This window comes from Panthera uncia, chromosome D4, assembly GCF_023721935.1.
Source record: "Panthera uncia isolate 11264 chromosome D4, Puncia_PCG_1.0, whole genome shotgun sequence".
Classification (NCBI taxonomy): Eukaryota; Metazoa; Chordata; class Mammalia; order Carnivora; family Felidae; genus Panthera; species Panthera uncia.
In genome coordinates, this window is record NC_064807.1 from 39,805,198 (window position 1) to 39,827,206 (window position 22,009).

General features: G+C 38.5%; 1 protein-coding gene across 8 annotated transcripts in view; it reads left to right on the forward strand.

Annotated features, from left to right (window-relative positions):
- Positions 1-22,009, forward strand: part of CCDC171 (coiled-coil domain containing 171) — a 318,123-nt gene that overhangs the window by 96,766 nt on the left and 199,348 nt on the right. For all 8 annotated transcript variants that reach the window (XM_049634852.1, XM_049634832.1, XM_049634824.1 and 5 more), the window contains one exon: positions 11,682-11,784. In XM_049634852.1, the coding sequence (XP_049490809.1) occupies positions 11,682-11,784 (103 nt within the window). The remainder of the gene's footprint in view (positions 1-11,681; positions 11,785-22,009) is intronic.

The following is a 22,009-nucleotide window of genomic DNA, read 5'->3' on the forward strand; positions in this document are numbered from 1 at the left end:
ATGGTTTCCTGTCTCACATTCAGGTCCTTTATCCATTTTGAGTTTATTTTTGTGAATGGTGTGGGAAAGTGGTCTAGTTTCAACCTTCTGCATGTTGCTGTCCAGTTCTCCCAGCACCATTTGTTAAAGAGACTGTCTTTTTTCCATTGGATGTTCTTTCCTGCTTTGTCAAAGATGAGTTGGCCATACGTTTGTGGGTCTAGTTCTGGGGTTTCTATTCTATTCCATTGGTCTATGTGTCTGTTTTTGTGCCAATACCATGCTGTCTTGATGATTAAGCTTTGTAGCCGAGGCTAAAGTCTGGGATTGTGATGCCTCCTGCTTTGGTCTTCTTCTTCAAAATTACTTTGGCTATTCGGGGCCTTTTGTGTTTCCATATGAATTTTAGAATTGCTTGTTCTAGTTTTGAGACGAATGCTGGTGCAATTTTGATTGGGATTGCATTGAATGTGTAGATAGCTTTGGGTAGTATTGACATTTTGACAATATTTATTCTTCCAATCCATGAGCAGGGAATGTCTTTCCATTTCTTTATATCTTCTTCAATTACCTTCATAAGCTTTCTATAGCTTTCAGCATACAGATCTTTTACATCTTTGGTTAGATTTATTCCTAGGTATTTTATGCTTCTTGGTGCAATTGTGAATGGGATCAGTTTCTTTATTTGTCTTTCTGTTGCTTCATTGTTAGTGTATAAGAACGCAACTGATTTCTGTACATTGATTTTGTATCCTGCAACTTTGCTGAATTCATGTATCAGTTCTAGCAGACTTTTGGTGGAGTCTATCGTATTTTTCCATATATAATATCATGTCATCTGCAAAAACTGAAAGCTTGACTTCATCTTTGCCAATTTTGATGCCTTTGATTTAATTTAGCTCTTTAGAACTGGAGGGGTTCTTAGAGATTTTCTAGGTCAAGATGCATGATATATTAATAAGCCAGTTGGAAAGTGTTAGCTCCCCTGTTTCAGGAGATATAATACAAATACAGAACATTATTCTGGAAAAGTCCAAACTCGGTATGTTGAGTCTTTTGTTGGTATTTAAGAAATATAAACCCAGGGGCGCCTGGATGGCGCAGTCGGTTAGGCGTCCGACTTCAGCCAGGTCGCGATCTCGCGGTCCGTGAGTTCGAGCCCCGCGTCAGGCTCTGGGCTGATGGCTCGGACCCTGGAGCCTGTTTCCGATTCTGTGTCTCCCTCTCTCTCTGCCCCTCCCCCGTTCATGCTCTGTCTCTCTCTGTCCCAAAAATAAATAAAAAACGTTGAAAAAAAAAAAACATTTAAAAAAGAAATATAAACCCAGAGGACTTAATTGTACTTTTATATTAATGAAATTCCCATTCAGTGTATGGATTTGGAAGATATGATTGGTAAATGAATCATATATTATTTTTATATTTAATGCCATAGAATTAATAGAATTTCAACATAGGACATCTGAAGATTTAACAAAATTAGTTTCATGTTCTGTGTTACACACTATTGAATTTGACTTTGAAAAGTTTTGATTAAAATTGAACTATTAATTTCACAATCTATGAATTTAATAATGATTTAATCAACCACTAAATAAAACTGACTTTCTAATTTAAGTTGCTTAGTGATTATGCTCATTAAAGTCCATCAGAGGCTCAACATATCCAGTTGGGTCTTTTAGTCATTACGGTGAGTTTTTATATTTGCTTCTCTCGAAGCAGGGGAGCTATCATTTTAAAATTGGTATTATTAGGATTTGCTTTGTGCTTTCTACAATGAAATTTTTTAAGTCCATCATTTCTTGAGATTTGTTTTTCTGCCACTCAGTAATATTTAGTTACAGCTCTAGGAGAGACCATATATTGAAAAGGGAATTCTGGTTCTCATGAGGTTTAGTTCAAAGAATATTTTATTCTCTAAAGAACTTGTGATTGAAAATGGTCAAGTGTATGTTTTTTCCCTGTACTTTGGGGGTTTAAGTGATTATATAATATAATGATTGCTAGCATTAGATCGGATTTTGAAAAGTGTTTTGATTGCTATGCTTTGTGGTAAAGTTAATGTTCCCTGATAATATTTTTGCTTCATATGATCTGTTAGGTTTGTTTTAGAATGACATGTCTCTGATTTTGCAGGAGGTGTTAAAAACTAATGGGCCAATAAACATTCTATTCTGACTTTTTTTACTAAAAAATTGTTGATTCCTCCAGAATAGGGGTAGTGTTTGTATGTGAACATTGTTTTTGCTTACATAAAAACCATTTTCTGTCTTTCTTAGTGGCCCTTAAAAATTTAATAGTATTAAATAGCACTAACTGAATGTGTATGTTTGTATCTGTGTATTTAAATGTTCATTAAATGGCTGGCTTTCTAAATTTATAATGTGAGCATAAAGCTTTTTTTTTAGTAAGCTTTTTGAAATTAATTCTTTTTCCTTTTATTTTGAAATTTATTCTTACATAAATTACTAAGTTTTGAAAATTCAAATTTCATCTTTGACCTGGGAATAAATAAGATGGTATTGTGTGTGTGTGTGTGTGTGTGTGTGTGTGTGTGAGAGAGAGAGAGAGAGAGAGAGAGAGAGAGAGAGAGAGAGATGTCTTTATGTCAAGGCCCATATTCAGATTATTAGGTAGCACCTATGAACAATGAACTAATTATAGATCTGCATAGGGAGAGTGACATTTCATCTTATGATACAAACAATTGGAAGCATAGAATACTTGCATCCATGGAAATAGCATAGGCAAGCAAAGCAAGAGATATTAGTTATTAATATGATCGAGGGAAGGGTGCCTAGGTGGCTCAGTCAATTATGCCTCCAACTTTTGATTTCAGCTCCGGTCATGATCTCACAGTTGTGATATTGAGCCCTGTGTTGGGCTCTGCGCTGAGTTTAGAGCCTGTTTGAGGTTCTCTGTCTCTTTGCCCTACTTCCCTGTTTGCACTCGTGCTTGCTCTCTCTCTCTCTCCCCCGCAAAAAAAAAAATTGCGATTGAGGGCAAGCTGCAGATAGTGATGATCATGAAAGCTGACCGATCAAATTCAGTTCAGCTGAGCAAACTCTGCTTCTGTCTAACAAATGCTTTGGGTATGTAATGATTCTTAGGACGAAGATATGATGAAAATGTGAGAGAAAGTATGTGATGTTGATTATAGATTCTGATGTTTCCCTGTTTTAGTTAGAATTCCTTCATAATGGCATAAAATATATTTGAATAAAAAATTTTTAAAAATTAAAGGAAAAAACAGGCACCTGGGTGGCTCAGTCAGTTAAACGTCCAACTCTTGATTTTGGCTCAGGTTATGATTTCATGGTTCATGAGATAGAGCCCTGTGTTGGGATAGAGGCTGCTTGGGATTCTCTCTCTCTTTCTCTCTCTGCCCCTCTCCTGCTCATGTACACACACTCTCTCTCTTTTAAATAAATAAACATGAAAAAAAATTAAAAAAATTTAAAACTTACTTGAGTTAAAAAATATTCAGAGGGGCGCCTGGGTGGTTCAGTCAGTTGAGTGTCCAACTCTTGATTTCAGCTCAGGTCATGATCTCACGGTTTGTGAGTTTAAGCCCCGCACTGGGTTCCGTGCTGACAGTGTGGAGCCTGCTTGGGATTCTCTTTGACGTGGGAATAAATCTCTCTCTCTCTGCTCCTCTCTACTCACATGCATGCTCTGTCTCTCAAAATAAATGAATAAACATTTTTAAAAAGTTCAGAAATTATAAGGATTATGTATCACTGCTACAAAAGTTCAACCTATGTTTAAAGTGCAAATTTCATTTAAAAATCTTAGTGATTAAATAAAGGTATTTATGTTTTTTTTTTTTTTTTTTTACTACTTTTAACTTTATTAACAGTGTCCCTTATTTACTTTTACTGTTATTAATGACTTGAGTCAACTTTTTCCACTGCAGATCAGGAAGACCCATTTGTCAATTTCTAGTTATGAATATTTGCATATGCTTTTTGTATGTTTCTTCAAGAGATTGCATTAGAAATTTTTATTCATATGCATATCCATTTGAGATATTTATGCATGGTTAGTAAAAAAGTGAAGGATGGGGGCGCCTGGGTGGCGCAGTCGGTTAAGCGTCCGACTTCAGCCAGGTCACGATCTCACGGTCCGTGAGTTCGAGCCCCGCGTCGGGCTCTGGGCTGATGGCTCGGAGCCTGGAGCCTGTTTCCGATTCTGTGTCTCCCTCTCTCTCTGCCCCTCCCCCGTTCATGCTATGTCTCTCTCTGTCCCAAAAATAAATTAAAAAAACGTTGAAAAAAAAAATTAAAAAAAAAAAAAAAAGTGAAGGATGTGTCTTTGTAGACTAGAGAAAGATAAGATGCTTATGGAAGAAACAAAGAGAATGATGCATTAGATTGAGCCAGCAGCAATTCATTCATTTTAGCAGTGTGTGAGATATAGCATACCAGGGTGGAAATATAACTTAGGTCTTTGTCATCTCATTGTGCTTTCTGGGTAAAGGTATTTTATAGCCAACCTTGACTCCTCTTTAATAATACATTAAGGTCTGCCAGTCACACATTTTTCTGAATTTTCTTTGAATATTTTTATATTTTTAGTTCCCTGTCTACACTGGTTGTAGATTCATTGTGACATCTAAAGTAGTCGTTGGTTCATCGTGAGTAATCAATAAATGTTCATCTAAACATCATCTGGTTACCCGACACAGCTTAAGAGATTTTTATTGTGAGGGTAACAAACTCTTTATGTGGATTATGTCCAAGGAAAAAAGAAGTGAGTCCTTTTATCCTACAGTTTTCCTTTTAAACTGCTGTGGATGTTTAGAATTACAGAATTATAGAATTTGTTAAGTCAATAATGTGACATTTAACCTTAACTTACTCTTTATGTCACATGATAAAACATGTTAATCAAAAATTAGAAACTTAGTATTTTATTCTTGCTTGGCACTTTGTTTTCAACTCAACAGTTTACTTAGCAGATAAATTCTGTTTTCATTCTAGAATTTTTTTGCCCATCAAAAAGCTATTAAGGGACCTAACAACTTTGGGAAAAAATATTTAAATATAAGTACAATCCACATTTCAGAAAAGCTCAAACACTTTTGATATATGAATAAAGAATGAAAGCTTCAAAATTATAAAACCAAAACAATTTATTGGGAAGGAAAATTGTCACCTGTAAAACAATGACAGTTTTTCTGGTCAGTAGTTGGTTCATAAACCTAGTTATTAAATGTAAGTTAGATTTGTATTAAGAGACTATTAGCCAGGTATCTTTGTAGAAAATTATAATCTACTAATTATGAATGTAATAGCAACTTTTTGGCATATTTAATTCCTTTTAAGCCTCGTCATTGGTCAAGCCTCTTCTTTATTCTTGGAAACATTTTATACTAGTCAGTGTCTCCTGGCTAATTTGCCATTAAATTTGGTTTTGAACTGTAATGGTGTTGAAATTTTAGCTTGTCTTTTAGTCAGGATTGAGCCCTATAGTTGGGAGAGAAGAATTATTGTTGAACTAGGATTTTAATTGAACCCTTTATATTAAACTGACTCCAAGTGTGCAATTTGTCTGACTTTTTACATTTATATTTCTGTTAAGTTTTATTCCTTGATATTGGTGAGGACTTAGCCTCAGTCAGCATACATTTTGGAGACAGATTGATCTGGGTTTCAGTTTCAGTCCTGTCTTGTAATAGTTGTGTGACCTTTAGTGATATTATCCTTCTGAATCTGTTTGCTCATTGGTAAAATGGTGCTAATAATCTCAACTGTGCAGGATTTCTTTTCTTTTTTTTGAAAGAGCATGTGCTTGTGCACATGTGCACGGGAGGTGTGTGTGAGGAGGGAGAGGAAGAGAGAGAGGCAGAGAGAGAAACAGAGGATATTAAGCAGGCTCCACGCCCAGCTGGAGCCTGACTCAGGGCTAGATCTCATGACTGTGAGATCATGACCTGAGCCGAAATCAAGAGTTGGATGCTTAACTGACTGAGCCACCCAGGCACCCCTCAAGTGTACAGGATTTTTAATGAAAAAAGATACTATTACATGTACTATTAAAGATAGTACATGTACTGAAATAGAGGGGCATTTTTGTGTGTGTATCTGCATATAACTTGTGAATATGATGCTGGAGTTCTTCTGGAAATATAATTATATGATAATATCCCAGGAAAATATTGATTCAGAAGATCTTTAGGATATTAAAATATATTACAGGGAAGAACTTCTGGAATGATAGTGTAAAGAGCTTGGAAAACTCTCTACTTAGCAGAACAACAATTTAACTGATGAAAAATTAAAAAAAAATCATATAAAGCTTTAGAAATTGTCCTGAGGGCAAAGGAGAAACTATCATTTAAGAAAATATACTAATCAAATTAAAAACCTTGGTCCTTTAAAGAACAGCATCAGAAAAATAAAAAGACGACTCATAAAAAGAGAAAATATTTGCAGATCATATATCTGGTAAAGTAATTTTATCCAGAATATATAAAGACCTCTTACAATTCAATAATAAAAAAATCCATTTGAAAAATGGACAAAAGATCTGAACAGAGACTTTTCCAAAGAAAACCTATAAGTGGCCAATAAACACGTGAAAAGATGCGCAGTCATCAGAAAAATGCAAATCAAAACCATAATGAGCTGTACTCAAAAAAATTAAAAACCATAATGACAAGTTATTTCACACATACTTAGATGGCTATAATAAAATAAAAGCAAGTAATAACAGGTTATTAGTGAGGATGTGAAAAAATTGGGAATTCTCATACACTACTGTTGGGAAGGTATAATGATACCCCCCACTTTGTAAAACAGTTTGGAAGTTTTTCAAAATGTAAAAATTGTAGTTACCATATGACCTTGCAATGGTACTCTTAGGTATATAGCCAATAGAAATGAAAATATGCACTCACATGTTCATAGCAGCATTTTATATGACAGCCATAAAGCTGAAACAACCCAAATGTCCATCAACTGCTGAGCGGATGAACAAAAGTTGTTACATCCATAGAATGGAATATAATTCAGGCATAAAGAAAAAGCGAGGTACCGATCATCAAATGAAGTTCATATGGATGAGCCTTGAAAACATTAAGCTTAGTGAAAGAAGCCACACATAAAAAGCCACATAGTGTGTGATTCCATTTATATGAAATGCCCAGAGAAGGCATATCTGTAGAGATAGGAAGTAGATTAGGGATGCCTAGGGCTGAAGGGACTAAGGGAAGATAGTAACTGCTGATGGGTATGGGGTTTCTTGCTGGTGTGAAGAAAGTGTTCTAAAATTGATTGTGGTGTTGGTTGTATAACTCAATGAATCTACTAAAAACCGTTGAATTGTATACTTTAAGTGATTTCTTTTTATGGTATGTAAACTATATCTCAAACTATTAAAAAGAAGAAAATCAACGAAATTTCAGTAAGAACAATGAGAACCTGGGGGCATTTGAGTGATGGTTGGTTCCATAACCCCTTTTCCATCGTGCTCCCTGTTACAGAAGCTGTACCCTGGGTGGTTGGGCCCTTCCTCTGTCCTTGGCCTTTAGGCTGGGGCTATGCTTTCTTCCTGGGAGAGGCAGATTGCTGGAATGTCTCATCCCTCAGAGCCCTGTGTTGCAGCAATTTTATTCCGGGCAGGGATGAGTGAGAGGACCAGATCACTCTTCCTCCACCGAGACCTCATTTGTAATGCTGACGTTCTATCCCAGTCTTGGCAGGTCAACAAAATAGGGGCAATTGCTCCTGCCCCAGAAGACCAGACGTTGCAATGCCCCAATGGCCACTTACAGAGCAGGATTGTTGTCCTGGAAAAAGTGGGTCTCCACACCCAAATCCAATCAGAGGCACAAGGGTTCTGCCCAGGAGGAAAGGCAGGCTGGCTTTCAGGGAAAAGAGCTCTGTACCTCTGCTTGAGGAGACTTATCTTATGTGGAGTAGAGAGTGGAAAATTCCATGGTTAAGGACATGGTTGACAACAATATGAATCTGGGTGAAGAGAGATTAAGAGGAACCTGGTACCTCTATGATACAATAAAATGACACAGCAGCCAGAAGTTTAAAATAGAGAACTAGAGAAAGAGACAGCCAAGAGGACCCCTCATGGGGTGACAGCTGAGTCGGCAGTTGGGAAGGCCGTGTACGTGTGGTAGGTGGCATCCACTCAAGAGCAATCTGAGCAGGATGTGAGGCAGACCGGAAGCATGCCCCAAGCTACACACAGACACATCAACGCGGAGTGGAAGCCTTACTGGTGCAAGGGGGCTTAAACACAACCAAAGACCGACTGAACGTTAAGACCCAGAGGTGATTGCTAGGAAGCCAGGCTTCAATATAATATCACAGTCATTCCTGACAAGTCTGTCAGACTGTGTGCATGCCCGAGGACAAGCCCTCCCAGGCATTGACATAAAATGAGGTGTGGTTGAAAGGAGTTTGCTGTGAATAACAAAAGACATCCATTTTACCTTTCTGACCCTGAAGTTATTTCAGGAATTGGGAACAAAACTGAATAATATAATAAAAGATGGACTTAGGACTGTTCCGAAAGGAAATTACCAGGGTTTTAGGAGCTATGTGCCTGGAACCATGGATAAAGACCAGAATTATATTTCTTACTATAAATCACAATATCACAGTATGCCAAATCAGTGTTTTAAAGATAAATTATCCCAGAGTTTTCAGGTAACGGGACATACATAAGAGGAAATAATGTAACTAAATCCCTGCCATATTGCTTATATTAAACAAATTTTAGATTGATCAAAGAGCCATAAAAAAAGAAAGTGAAAAAGCACTGGAAGAAAAAGGGAATTAATTATTTTATAATCTTGGAGTAAAGAAGGTCTGACATAAAATTTAGAAGTCCCAAAGCAAATTATTGATAAATTTGATCACTTAAAAAATACAATTTTGTTTCTACGAACATGATTACAAGGTGAGTGACAAATTGGCAATAACGATCTGCAATATGTATGACAAAGGGATCGTTTTTGTAATTTAGAAAAGACTAAGGGGCGCCTGGGTGGCTCAATCGGTTGGGCGTCTGACATTGGGCTCAGGTCATGATCTCACAGTTCATGGATTCGAGCAGAGCGCCGCATGGGGCTCTGTGCTGACAGCTTAGAGCCTGGAGCCTGTTTCAGATTCTGTGTCTCCCTCTCTCTGCCCCTCCTCTGCTCATACTCTGTCTCTCTCTTCCTTCAAAAATAAATAAAAACATTAAGAAAAAAAAAGAAAAGACTATTATAAATCACTATGGTCAATATGGACAATGTAATGTAAAAACGGGCACATGATGTGGAAAGACGTTCACAGGAAAAGACGTACAGGTGGCTAGTAAACATGAAAAGATCCTTAATGTTTAAGTTAAAGAAATGCACATTAAAATAAGTTGATAATTCCTATCATTGGGAAGATATTGAGAAATAGGCACTTATACTGGACATGGTATTATACAAGGTAGGACTCTTTAGAGAGCAATTTGGTAACAATTGTCTGAAAATAGATGTTCATACCCTTTTACCCATCAAATCTATTTCTAGCAGTTTATGGAACAGGTATACTTGCATGTTTATGCAAAGATATATGAGTACACATACAAGGATGTATATTGTACTATTATCAGTAATAGCCCAAAATGCAAATAACCTGTAGATTTTAGCAATAGGAGACTAGTTAAGTTAATTAATGGTACATCTAAACAATAGAGTACTACGAAACTAAAAAAATGTGATGTGGAAAGATGTCAAAGACATAATATGAATGGAAAAGTAAGTTATATAGCAGCATGTATATACTATGATCCTATTTGAATTAAAAATTATAGACATGTAATATGTATTTTATATAAAAATGGTTTTTTAACTATTACTTTTGATATTCAGTATTGTCTAGGTGGTGGCAATACACTGGTGAGGACAAAACCCCTCCCATATCTCCTTTCACGGGGCTTAAATAGTATGAAATAGAGGCTAATAAAAGACCTATTCAAATAAATACAGAATCATAATTGTGATAATTGCTGAGGAGAATCTTATAGAGGGAATTGATGTAGTCAGGGGGGTGAAGAGAAGGATAACTTTTCTGAAAAAGTGATAATTGAACTGACATCTAAAGGAAGTATTATTAGTTTTACGTATTTTAAGGATATAATTTTGCCATGTATGATCTCTTCTCCCATTTCTTCTGTATATGTAGGCACTCTTGCACTAGTGTTTCCACCTCATCAGCTTCTACAGATGCTTAAGTTTCTCATTTATTAAAAAAAACAAAACTCTTCTCCGGCTTCGTTCTTCCTTCCAACTACTTCCCTTTATTTCTCCTTCCCATCTTACCGGGAAAGAGGTATCTAAACTTCCTGTTTCCGCTGACTTAGCTCTCAGTCAGGAAAAAACCCAAAATTCAGGCTTATTGCTTCTTCAACCTATTCCAGTCTGAATTATAACAGATTTCATCAAGGTCACCAGTGACCTCTATGCCGATTGAACACTATTTGGTCTCCATTTTGTTTGAATGTTCTGTGACATTAGACATAACTGACATCTCTGTCTTGGAAATGTTCTCGGTTTTCATGACACTATACTTTTCTGTTTTTCTTTCTCTTTTTTCAATCGTCTTTGCTGGTTTTTTTCTTTTCTAACTATTAACTTCTGTAGTTCCTTAAGGCCTTGTCCTAGGTTCTCTTCCTGTCTAATGCTCTCTAGGTAAGCCCCAGGGAATATCTGTATGTGATTTCCAAACCTATTCCTGACTTCTCTTCTGAGCATTATACCATTATGTCCAGCTGCCTCCCATATCTTTCTATTTTATTTGTTCTTTGTTAATTCAAATATATTTATTTAAAGCCTGCTATTTGTCAGGTGTTGTGCTGGTACTAGGAATGTCTTAAAAGCTATTTGCAATGAAATGTGATCGAAACCAAATTCATTTGTACTCGCTGCCAAAAACAAGCAAGTAAATAAACAAAAACAGTCCAAATAAGACCTTCTCTACCTTCATTGTTCTCACTGTACTACTGAAATCTGCTAGATCTTCGAGCCTGAAACTTGAGATCACTCTTGACTCCTTCTATCTGAGCATTTACCCAAGGTCATCAATCCAGTCCAATCCAATCCAATCCAATCCAATCCAATCCAATCCAGTCACATCTAATCCAGTTTAATCTGATGAAGTCTAACCCAGTGCGGTGTCCCAAGGCCTGGTCATTCCATCTCCTAAGTATGTTGCCCCCCACTGTTCCTTTTCATGACCAAGACCCTCGCCTATGCTACCATTTCCTCTTGTGTAGACTGCTGCAGTTCCTTCTCTGTGGTCATACTGTATTCACTTTTGACCACCATCTGGCCATTTGCCACACGACTGCAATCTCGATCTTGTAACGTGTTTCCTAATTCCTCTTTGTCTCAGTTTTCTTATCTGTAAAATTGGGATAATAATAGCCCTTACTTCTTGGGTTGCTGTGGGATAAAAAGAATTATTAAGTATAAAATAGTGCCAGGCACTAAGGCCTCAGTAAATTGTTATCGAGACCTTACACAGGGTTACATTCAGCCAAGTAAAAGGTATGATTAAGACAGAAAGAGGTTTATTAATAAGAGATTTGAATGGAGTAATTATTAGCTTGTTTATACTTAACAGTGCCATATATGTTCACACAAATCTATAGCTCTTATAATATGTGACCTTATTATGTGTAATTGTTTTCTTAATTAAAAGGCTAAGAAGCACCAGGCCTTTCTAGTAGAGACATGTGAAAATAACGTGAAAGAATTGGAATCGATCTTGGACAGCTTTACTGTGTCGGGCCAGTGGACATCAGGTTAGTTGAAGGTATAAAATGACAGTTGCATCTGTCAATGTTCCAAAGTCACTACATTTTGGGAATTCTGCAGATGCCTCTTCCAGTCCCTTATCTCAACATGTTTCGATTTGATGACATGATAAGAGCAGTTCTCACAGCGGTCAGTTGGCCTAGCTGGCTGAGAAAGGGTGACGGAATGTGGACCTGCTGCTGCCCTCCCAGAACTTGATTTACAAGTGTTGGGGTCTGTATGATTGGACAGACAAGGGCTCACTTGCTGTGTTCTGAATCCAACTGAGAAAAAAGTCCTTACAGTATACCTGCGAGGGGAACAGATGTTTCCATCAAATTGAGCCAAATTCTGAGGCAACCTTCAACAACTTAAAGGTCATGCATTCAAAAGGTTATGTAGGACACAGCCTGTAACATAGTGCATATGCTAAGCTGGTTTTCGCCTTTGCTTCCTGCTACCCTACTACACGTACTCTGCAGATAAGAGTGCTTAGGAAAAATGTTTGGGTTTTAGTATTAGTGTAGCTATTAAGATAAAGAAGTATAAAAATTGTATATTAGGTAGGCATAGTTTGGGAACTAGCGGAAGCGTTAGCTGGCTAATGAATGCTGTTCACGATTTCTACGTCCTTAATTTTTTTGTGTCTTTGCCATTATGTGTGTAATAGTAGCTTTGACTTAAATACTTTTACTTTTCTACCTCAGTTTCCTTTTGCCCTACTGTCGGTCTCAAGTTATTTAGTTGCTTTCTGACTTGTGTTTTTCAAAAGGCATGTAAAATTAAATTCATTCCACTTTAAAATTGAACTCCTAGACTCAAGTTATTTGAAGGAATCGAATAGATATTTGGCAAATGAGTTCTTTAGGAACTTGTAAGTTCAGGATATTTGTTGTGCTTGAAAAAGCAGAGGGATATGATCGGGCCCGTTTGAACCTTATAGATCTGCAGACTTGTGCTGGTGAACTGTTAGAAATTTAGTGTGTTTTGCTATTATCTGGTGGGTTTTTTATTTTTGTCTGCTTTTTTCCTTTATGCTGTTTTAGCCATAATTAAGAAATTAACAGATAACTTTTTTTTTTTTTAACTTTTCCCCAAAACAGTAGTGTTTCATGGTTTGCTACTGTGGAAAAATCAAGGTGTATAAAAGTGTCATAAAAATATAGATATCCTTGGGGTGTCTGGGTGGCTCAGTTGGTTGACCGTCCGACTTCAGCCCAGGTCGTGATCGTGTGGTTCTTGAGTTTGGGCCCTGTGCTGTCAGCATGGAGCTCAGTTCAGATCCTCTGTCCCCTCCTCTCTCTGCCCCTCCCCTGCTTGTGCTCTCCCTCTCTCAAAAATAAATAAACATTAAACAAATAGATATCCAGTGTTCAGTTATATTTACTAAAGCTGTGGAGGATACAATTTTCTTTTGCAGTAGTACTGAGATGTATCATTGCTTAGTGGTATTAGGAGCTTTAAAAATTGTTAAGTTATCATGGTATATCTGATACTTCTATGTTACTTTAAATATTTCTTCAGAGTTGAATTAAAAAAACTAAAAATATTGAGGTAATATCTCCTTTCAATTTTAACATGAAATAGTTGGTAACAAAGGAACTCATAAGCTTTTGCTAAGCCTATAGGAAAAGACTATTAAAGTTTTTTTTTTCTTTTCATCTTTCAATAACCATCCTTTTTAAACTCCTAGTTTCCCATATAAATGCACACTCTATATATTATAGATAAAGCATTTCCGGAAAAGGGACTGTATGGTGATTAGTGATGTTTGTCTTGCTGTAGAGTGGGTTTTGTTTCTGTATGGTGCTGGCTCTTTTACTCTTTTACCCACCAAGAACCACTTTTTCTCTGATCTGTGGATATTTACGGAAACATGGACAGGTTCAGAGAACTAATAAGATAGGATAGGGCGGCAAGAACAAGTAACAGTGGGAAAGCAACCCCAGGCCTAAGCCTGAAGGGTCCGGTGGAGGACACATTGTCACAATACAAGCCACACCGTGGAGGAGGGCCTGCCCGAAAAGAGCTGTGGCTGCTAAAAACTGAGGCCACTGCCAGGAATGCACCAGAGCAGAGGAAACAGAGGAAACAAACACCAGGCCATTCTTTTCTTTCCATTTTTTTCTTTCTTCCTCCATCCTCTTAACCTCCTCCTGGTGCACTCACTGTCCAAATCCAACCAGAAGTCCGAGGGCAGAGGAGCCCAGATCATGCAGTCTGTAGAGGTCAGCCTTTACAAGGCAAAGCATTGCTTGTTAAAATAATTTACCAAAACCTGTCATTTCTGAAAATATCTTGGTTAGATTCTCTTCTGATGAACTCTTCTGAGTGTGCCATCTTTTTTCTCGCTGGTGCCCTGGCTACGTTTACCTGCTTAGGACTCGATTTCCCTCTGGCCCTCGGCTTTCACAAAACAGCCCTTTAAAACTGTGAAGTACTCCCTGAACCAGGGTAAGGTTGGGGTTTTGTTACTTCTCCAAGAGAGGTGTAAATAATAAACTTTATTGCTTGATATTTTGTGGAAGAACCCGAACAATTAAGATCGTCTGCTATGTCATGCCTGGCTTCGCCTACACAAAGTTGAACAAATATTTTGTTCCTTGCAAATAAAATAACGTAAAAACTTATCTAGGCTAACATCCTGTGTGCATGTGTGATGTAAACATGTATATATCTCACAGTGTATATGTGTTTGAAAAAAAAAAAGTCTATTTCAAACAGAGACATGTTGTTACTCTGTGATGATAGCTCAGCCTTAGAATTCGTTACAAAGTTAATTCAGCTACCTCCAGAAGGGTTTTCAAGAGAGATGGACTCTTCTCCAGTATGGCAAGTAGGGAAGAATGCTTTACTTCCTTTTTTACCTCTTTGTAGCTTTCAGTTCAATATAGACTCAGTATCTACACTCCCCAGTCCAGGAAGAGCAATCTATGGAAGAAATTTAGATGCTTACAAAATTGTTTGTTTTGACTTGCATTTTAAAATGGAAATAGCCAGATTTCATTCTTTCTCGTTGCCAAGTAGTGTTCCATTGTATATATAAACCACATCTTCTTTATCCATTTGTCGGTTGATGGATATTTAGGCTCTTTCCATAATTTGGTTATTGTTGAAAGTGCTCCTATAAACATTGGGGTACAAGTGCCCCTATGCATCAGCATTTCTGTATCCCTTGGGTAAATTCCTAGCAGTGCTATTGCTGGGTCATAGGGTACATCTATTTTTAATTTTTTGAGGAACCTTCACACTGCTTTCCAGAGAGGCTGTACCAACCTGGATTGAACTGGAGGGTATCATGCTAAGTGAAATAAATCAGGCCGAGAAAGACAGATACCATATGTTTTCACTCATATGTGGATCCTGAGAAACTTAACAGAAGTCCATGGGGGAGGGGAAGGGGAAAAAAAAAAGTTACAGAGAGGGAAGGAGGCAAACCATAAGAGACTCTTAAAAACTGAGAACAAACTGAGGGTTGATGGGAGGTGGGGGAGAGGGGAAAGTGGGTGATGGCATTGAGGAGGGCACCTGTTGGGATGAGCACTGGGTGTTGTATGGAAACCAATTTCACAATAAATTATATTCAATATAAAAAAGCACAAAATAAAAAAAAAATAAAATGGAGTGAATGAAAATTACTTTTTTGGATGAATTTTAGTCTGGAGTTGACAGAAGCTGCCAGGTGTTCTATTCCCCGTCTTCTTCAGCTTCTGCGGACTTCTACATTAAGAAATGTTTCTGAAGCAAGAGTAACCCATCAGCTTATCTTCAGGTAGAGGATGAAGCAAAGTTGCAGCTGGTCCAAGACATTCAGGAATTCATTTACTTAGAGGATTTAACGTGATTTTCTCACCGTTGATCAGTGTGACAGTTCACACTTTGTTTCCTAATGCCTCCGACACTGCCCCCTCCTGCTAACCCGTCTCCGCTTCTCCCTGACTCTCCCTTCAGTCTGTTTTCTCTAAAGCCACCAGAATGATCATTTGAAAACCTAAGTCAGAGCCTGCCAATCCTTTGCCTTAAACCTTATTGGGCTCTGCTTTTCACGAAGCATAGAAGACAAAGTGCCAGCAAGGGCTTTCAAGACCCTACCCGGTCTGCCCCTATTCTTGATCACTCCTTTGACCTCCCCTGCACCTTTCTCTGTTTGGGCCACTTTGGCCTCCTGCTGTTTCTCGAGGCCACCAAACATGCTCTTGCCCTGGGGGCCTTTGTGCAGGCCGTTCTTTCCACCTGGAAAGTTCTTCACACAGATGTGTCTGCATAGCTTTCTCTCTTGTCTATTTTATTTTATTTATTTCACATTCTTTTAAATGTGAGTGAGAGTTTTTATTTTTTTAAGAAAGCTCTACCCCCAATGTAGGGCTCAAACTTATGACCTCAAGATTAAGAGTTGCATGCTGAGATCTCACCCTATGAAGGCTACCCTCTGCTCACCCCCATTTCACTTGTCTCCCTACCTCTCCCTTTTCTGCTCTACGTTTTTTCTTTCCTGTAGCCCTTATGGCTGTCCAACATTTCTAACACACTACATGGTGTACTTATTTTATCAGTATTAGAATTCTCCATAGAAACAGAACCAATATATATAGGATATATATACTTCTTCAGTATGGCAAGTAGGGAAGAATGCTTTACTTCCTTTTTTACCTCATATCATATGTGATATATATATCACATATATCTCATATATATATATCTCATATATATATATATATATCTCATATATATATATATATATATATATATGTATATAAGAATGGCTCATGTGATTATGAAGGCTGGGAAATGCCATGACCTGTGTGTCATCTGCAAACTGAAGAACCAGGAAAGCCATTGGTATAATTCAGTCTGAATCCAAAGGCCTGAGAACCTAGGGGCTCCTGGAGTCTGAAGGAGGAGATGGAAGTCCCAACTCTAGAAGAGAGAATTTGCCCTTCTTCTGCCATTTTGTCTGTAGTGGGGTGTAGGGAGGCAATAGATTGGATGATGCCTGCCAACATTGGTGAGGGCATATCTTTACTCAGTCTACTGATTCAGATGCTAATTTCTTTTGGAAACATCTTCACAGACACATACAGAAACGTTTTGCTAGCTCTACGTGCATCCCTTAGCCCAGTCAAGTTGACACATAAAATTAATCACTACAGTGTCCAAGCTCCATGAGGGCAAAGATCTTTGTCTCTTTTATTTGCTAATGTACTTTAAGCAGCTAGAACATTCCTTGGCACAAAGCAGTCACTCAGCAAATATTTGTTGAATATTAATGAATATAAGTGTGAATGAATTAGTATCAGGTTGAATGTCTATTTTGCATTTCAGTTTTTAAGGTTATAAAGGTAGTCATGGAGTCTCTTTCCTAATTATAAGGGTATAATGGGTACATTATATCATTATATCATTATATCTTTTGGGTAGCAGTCCATAAGGAGTAACCAGGAAGATTGACCTTAAGTGGAAAAGATGTACAATCTAAAATCGGCCATAGAAATGTCACCTTGATTGCCTACTTTTATTAGACAAGATTGTCTTCATTTGCTTGAACAGGGATATTTATTTTTCCTATGTCTACTTTCCACCAAAACTGAAGTACTATAGCTGTTCATATCTCCTTTCTTTTCTGGTGAAAATTCTTACAGCAGGGTGTGTATGGGGAGATATCCTTTCCCACTTTGAACCTATGCAGTCTCCCTGCCTCAAGTGTTTCTTCTAATACAGTTTCACCTCTGCCTGAGGATGTTAATAAACACATAGAATGTACTTTTTCCTTGGTTAGGTACGTGAAAAAAAAAAAAACTTTTCTTGTGGCTCAGTCTTGGATCCTCCTCAGGGTGCTTGATTTTTGTGTTGACTGAAATAGAACCCTCCGACCTTCATCAACCTTTCCTTCCTTGAGGAAATCGTTTGTAATACTCTAGAGGTGTTCTTTTTCTTTCTACTGGAGAGGACCCTGGGAAATAATGGTAACAGAGTTTGATGCCTTTAGGCATATATACATCACCCAGGGATTGGGCAGTCTCAGGGACTGCTCTTAGGATAATCAGGGCAACAGATTGGACTTTTCCTCTTCTCTCTCCTGCTTTACTTCTTTAGTAAAGGACTATTGCCTAGATCTGGTATCTTCCTGAGAATTTTAATTGTCCTTGTGAACCCCATGGATAGTACCTTTTAACTGGATATTCATGGATCAATGAGAAGCTGCGGATGCCTATCAGAGCAGCACATAGGTCTCCTTAGTGTCATTTGCCAAATTCTTCTCACTTACTTCTCTCACGTCCCAATCCACAGGTGTACAGACCAAAATTGGCCTACTTCATCATGCTCATAGTTTCCGTTTGTAAAATCAAAGGGAGTGACTTTAATAAGAGTGCTCTAATGGGATCATTAATTAATCACACTGTTATGAAGGCTAAGAAATCCAAGATCTGCAGTGGGTAAGCTGGAGACTCAGGAGAACTGAGGGTGTGGTTCCAGTCTAAGTTTGAGTCAAAGGGAAGGAGAAGACCAGTGTCTCAACGTGAAGACAGACAGGCAGAGAGACAGAATTCCTTCTTATTGGGCCTTTTATTCTATTCAGACCTTCAGTGAAGATTGGATGAGGCCAGCCCACTCTCGGGAGGGCAATTTGCTTTCTCAGTCTACTGATTCAGACGTCAATCTCATCCAGAAACATCCTTATAGACACACCCAGAAATAATGTTTCACTGAATATCTGTGTCCCAGTCAAGTTTATGCATAAAATTAACCATCATAATCCCCTTCCCCCTTACTCTTAGCCTGTGGTAACCACTATTCTACTTTCTGTTTCTGTGAATTTGACTACTTTAGACTCCTCATATGGTGGAATCATATAGTATTAGTCTTTTTGTGAATGGCTTATTTCACCTAGCACAATGATCTCAAGTTTCATCCATGTTATAGCATGTGACAGGAATCCTTCCTTTCTGAGGCTGAATAATATTTACATTTTGTTTGTCCATTCATCCGTTGATGGACCTTTGGGTTGTTTCCACCTTTTTTTTTTTTGTTTATATTTGAGAGAGAGAGAGAGAGAGAGAGAGAGAGAGAGAGAGAGAGAGAATGAGTGGAGGAGGGGTAGAGAGAAAGGGAGACACAGAATCTGAAGCAGACTCCAGGCTCTGAGCTGTCAGCACAGAGCCCGATCTGGGGCTCGAACCCATGAACCGTGAGACCATGACCCGAGCTGAAGTCTGGCACTTAACCGACTGAGTCACCCAGGCGCCCTGGCTTGCTTCCACCTTTTGGCTATTGGGAATACTCCTCCTATAAATGTGGAAACACCTCTTCAAGACCTTGCTTTCAGTTATTTTTTTAAAATTAATTTATTTTCAGAGAGAGAGAGAGAGAGAAAGCAAGGGAGGGGAAGAGAGGGGGGAGAGAGAATGCAAGCAGGCTCCACACTGTCAGTGCCCTGCCTGACATGGGGCTCAATCCAACGAACTATGAGATCATGACCTGAGTCGAAATCAAGAGTCGCATGCTTAACCAACTGAGCCAACCAGGTGCCCCTCAATTCTTTTAGGTATATATGCAGAAGTGAGATTACTGGTCTATTAACTTTAAAAGAATATTTATTTATTTTATTATTCTTTTTGAAGTTTATTTATTTATTTATTTTGAGAGAGAGAGAGAGAGAGAGAGAGAGAGAGAGAAGGCAGATAGGGAAGGGGCAGAGAGAGAGGGAGAGAGAGAGAGAATCCCAAGCAGACTCCACACTGTCAGTGCAGAGACTGATGTGGGGCTTGTACTCACGAACTATGAGATCATGACCTGAGCCGAAGTCGGACGCTTATCCAACTGAGCCACCCTGATGCTCCTAAAAAAATATTTTATTTTACAATAATTTCTACACCGAACACAGGGCTTGAACTCATAACCCCAAGATCAAGAGTTGTGTGCTCCACCGACTGAGTCAGCTAGGTGCCCCCGGTGTATTAACTTTTATCACAGAACATTAGTGTACTAAGACATGCCTTGTGGGATGTCCTGTTATTTTAGACTGCTCTAGTTTGCTTTAGACATACTACAAATTTTCCCCTGATAATCAAGGCCAATTATCCTGTATAGAAGAACCTTCTTTGCTCTTTGGTTTCCTGGTTTGAGGAGGCCAGAAATGATTAGGTGATATTCCCGGCTTGCATTTTAATGGAATGTTGGTATGTCTCATGCTGAAGCATTTCTTCTTCAAAAATCAAGACTTAGACCAAAAAAAAAAAAAAAAAAAAATCTACAGTTTCTGGGATGGGAAAAGCATCACTAGTGAATCATTAGGTGTAATAGTGAGATGAGCCAGTCCCATTTCCAACATTTGATTCCAGGAACCATGAATCCTGGCTAGGGCAAAAACATACCACAAATTGATTGCTGACTCACAGCACAGTTTATATCCTGACGATATTATCCTTGTTCTTCAAAATGTTGCCATCCAGCCACTGTAATGACTCTTCAAAAGGCAATTCAACTATGCTGTATGCCAGCTACTTCAGAGTGATGGGAAACATAGTAAGACCAGTGAATTCTATAAAAATGAGCCGTTTTCCATATTAATTTGCTATAAATTGAGTTCCCTAGTTAGAAGCAGTGCTGTGTGGAGTCTGTAATTGTAAGGTGTCTTGTAAAATCACAGATGGTGGTTTCAGCAGAAATTTTATGGTCAGGGAAGGCAACTCTATACCCAGAGTTAGTGTCTACCTTAGTAAGACTAAAACATTCCATCATTCCATGATGGAAGTGACTTAGTAAAATCAACTTGCCACCAGGTGGCTGGCTGGTCTCCTAATGATGGTGTCATTTCATGGGTTCACTGTTTGCCTTTGCTCTTGATAGATTTAGCATACAACAGGGGCTGTATTCCTATCAGTCTTGGTGAATGGAAGTTCATGTCGCTGAGCCCATGTATTGTCTCCATCCTTGCTGCCATGATCCTTTTGTTCTAAGGAAAACAAAGGTGGTAAGGACAAAGGAGGCTGGGAAAAGATGCTGGCTGACATCCACAGAATGCCTCATTTTGTCCTCCTGATTATTAAGATCTTTTTCTACTGGCTGGCCTCGGCACAGTGCCCGTTCGGAGGGGTATACCCACATGCTCCTGCCCTGATCACCTTGGTACCAATTTTCCGGTTGTGTTCTTTCTGAAGCCCTGACTATTTTAGTCAAGTAGTTAGCTACTATCCACAAATTGGTGTATATTTGCACTTTTGGTCATTCCAGGCAAAATAATAGTCAGGTCCATAACTTGTTTTTGACTACTGGGAGGATTTCACTTCACTGCTATCCTTCAGGGCCACCCTTGAGGGGGGTTGTAGTGCCACATCTGTCTACTTTTAATTAGTGCCAGCATATCATACAGTACTGTCTATATACTGAGCCCATTTTTTTCTCCCATTAGTCAATGGGTCATAGGAAATTTTTCATGGATTCAGGGTGTGGGTAAGAGAGGAAGCAATATAACAAGAATAGGGCCCATTGGAATCTGGACTATTTGCTCATGTAACTTACTTGTGCCTTCACACTGTATAGACCACTTGCATCTGATGATAGAGTGCTGTTCTGTGTGCCAAAATTTATGGATCGTGGATCAGACAGTAATGATTTTATGATAGGCAATTCAGGTCACTTGGTAAATTGGTGGCCATGGATGTATTATCTGCTGAGGACTAGTAGCAAGTTTGATTTTTTAAAAATGTTTATTTATTTTGAGAAAATGAGAGAGAGAGGAGAGAGAGAATCCCAAGTAGGCTCCATGTTCAGCACAGAGCCTGGATGCCGGGCTTGATGCAGGTCTCATGAGATCATGACCTGAGCCGATATCAAGAGTTGGACACTTAACTGACTAAGCCCCCCAGGCGCCCCCTATAGCTTGGTTTTCGAGAAGAGAATAGTTATCTGTAGAAGATGACTTGCTTTGTTGCAACTCCCTGAAAGTTTACACTAAGATTCTGTAAGGACCTGCTTGAGCTTGAGCAGTCAGAATGCCGTCATCAACTTGGTAGGGAGCTAAGTAGAACATGAGAGTCTTCTGGAATGAAAAGTTGATCAAGGTTCCTATAGACTGGATTGCGCCGGAGTTCATATAGCTCTGAGGTAAAGCTGTGAGGGTGTATTGCTAGCCCTGACAGCCGAAAGAAACTGTTCAGGTAGTTTTTTTTTTCTAAAAGGTTGGAAGAAATAGCTTCATTCCAGTTGCCAGGAAATGTATTGACCTGCTCCAGC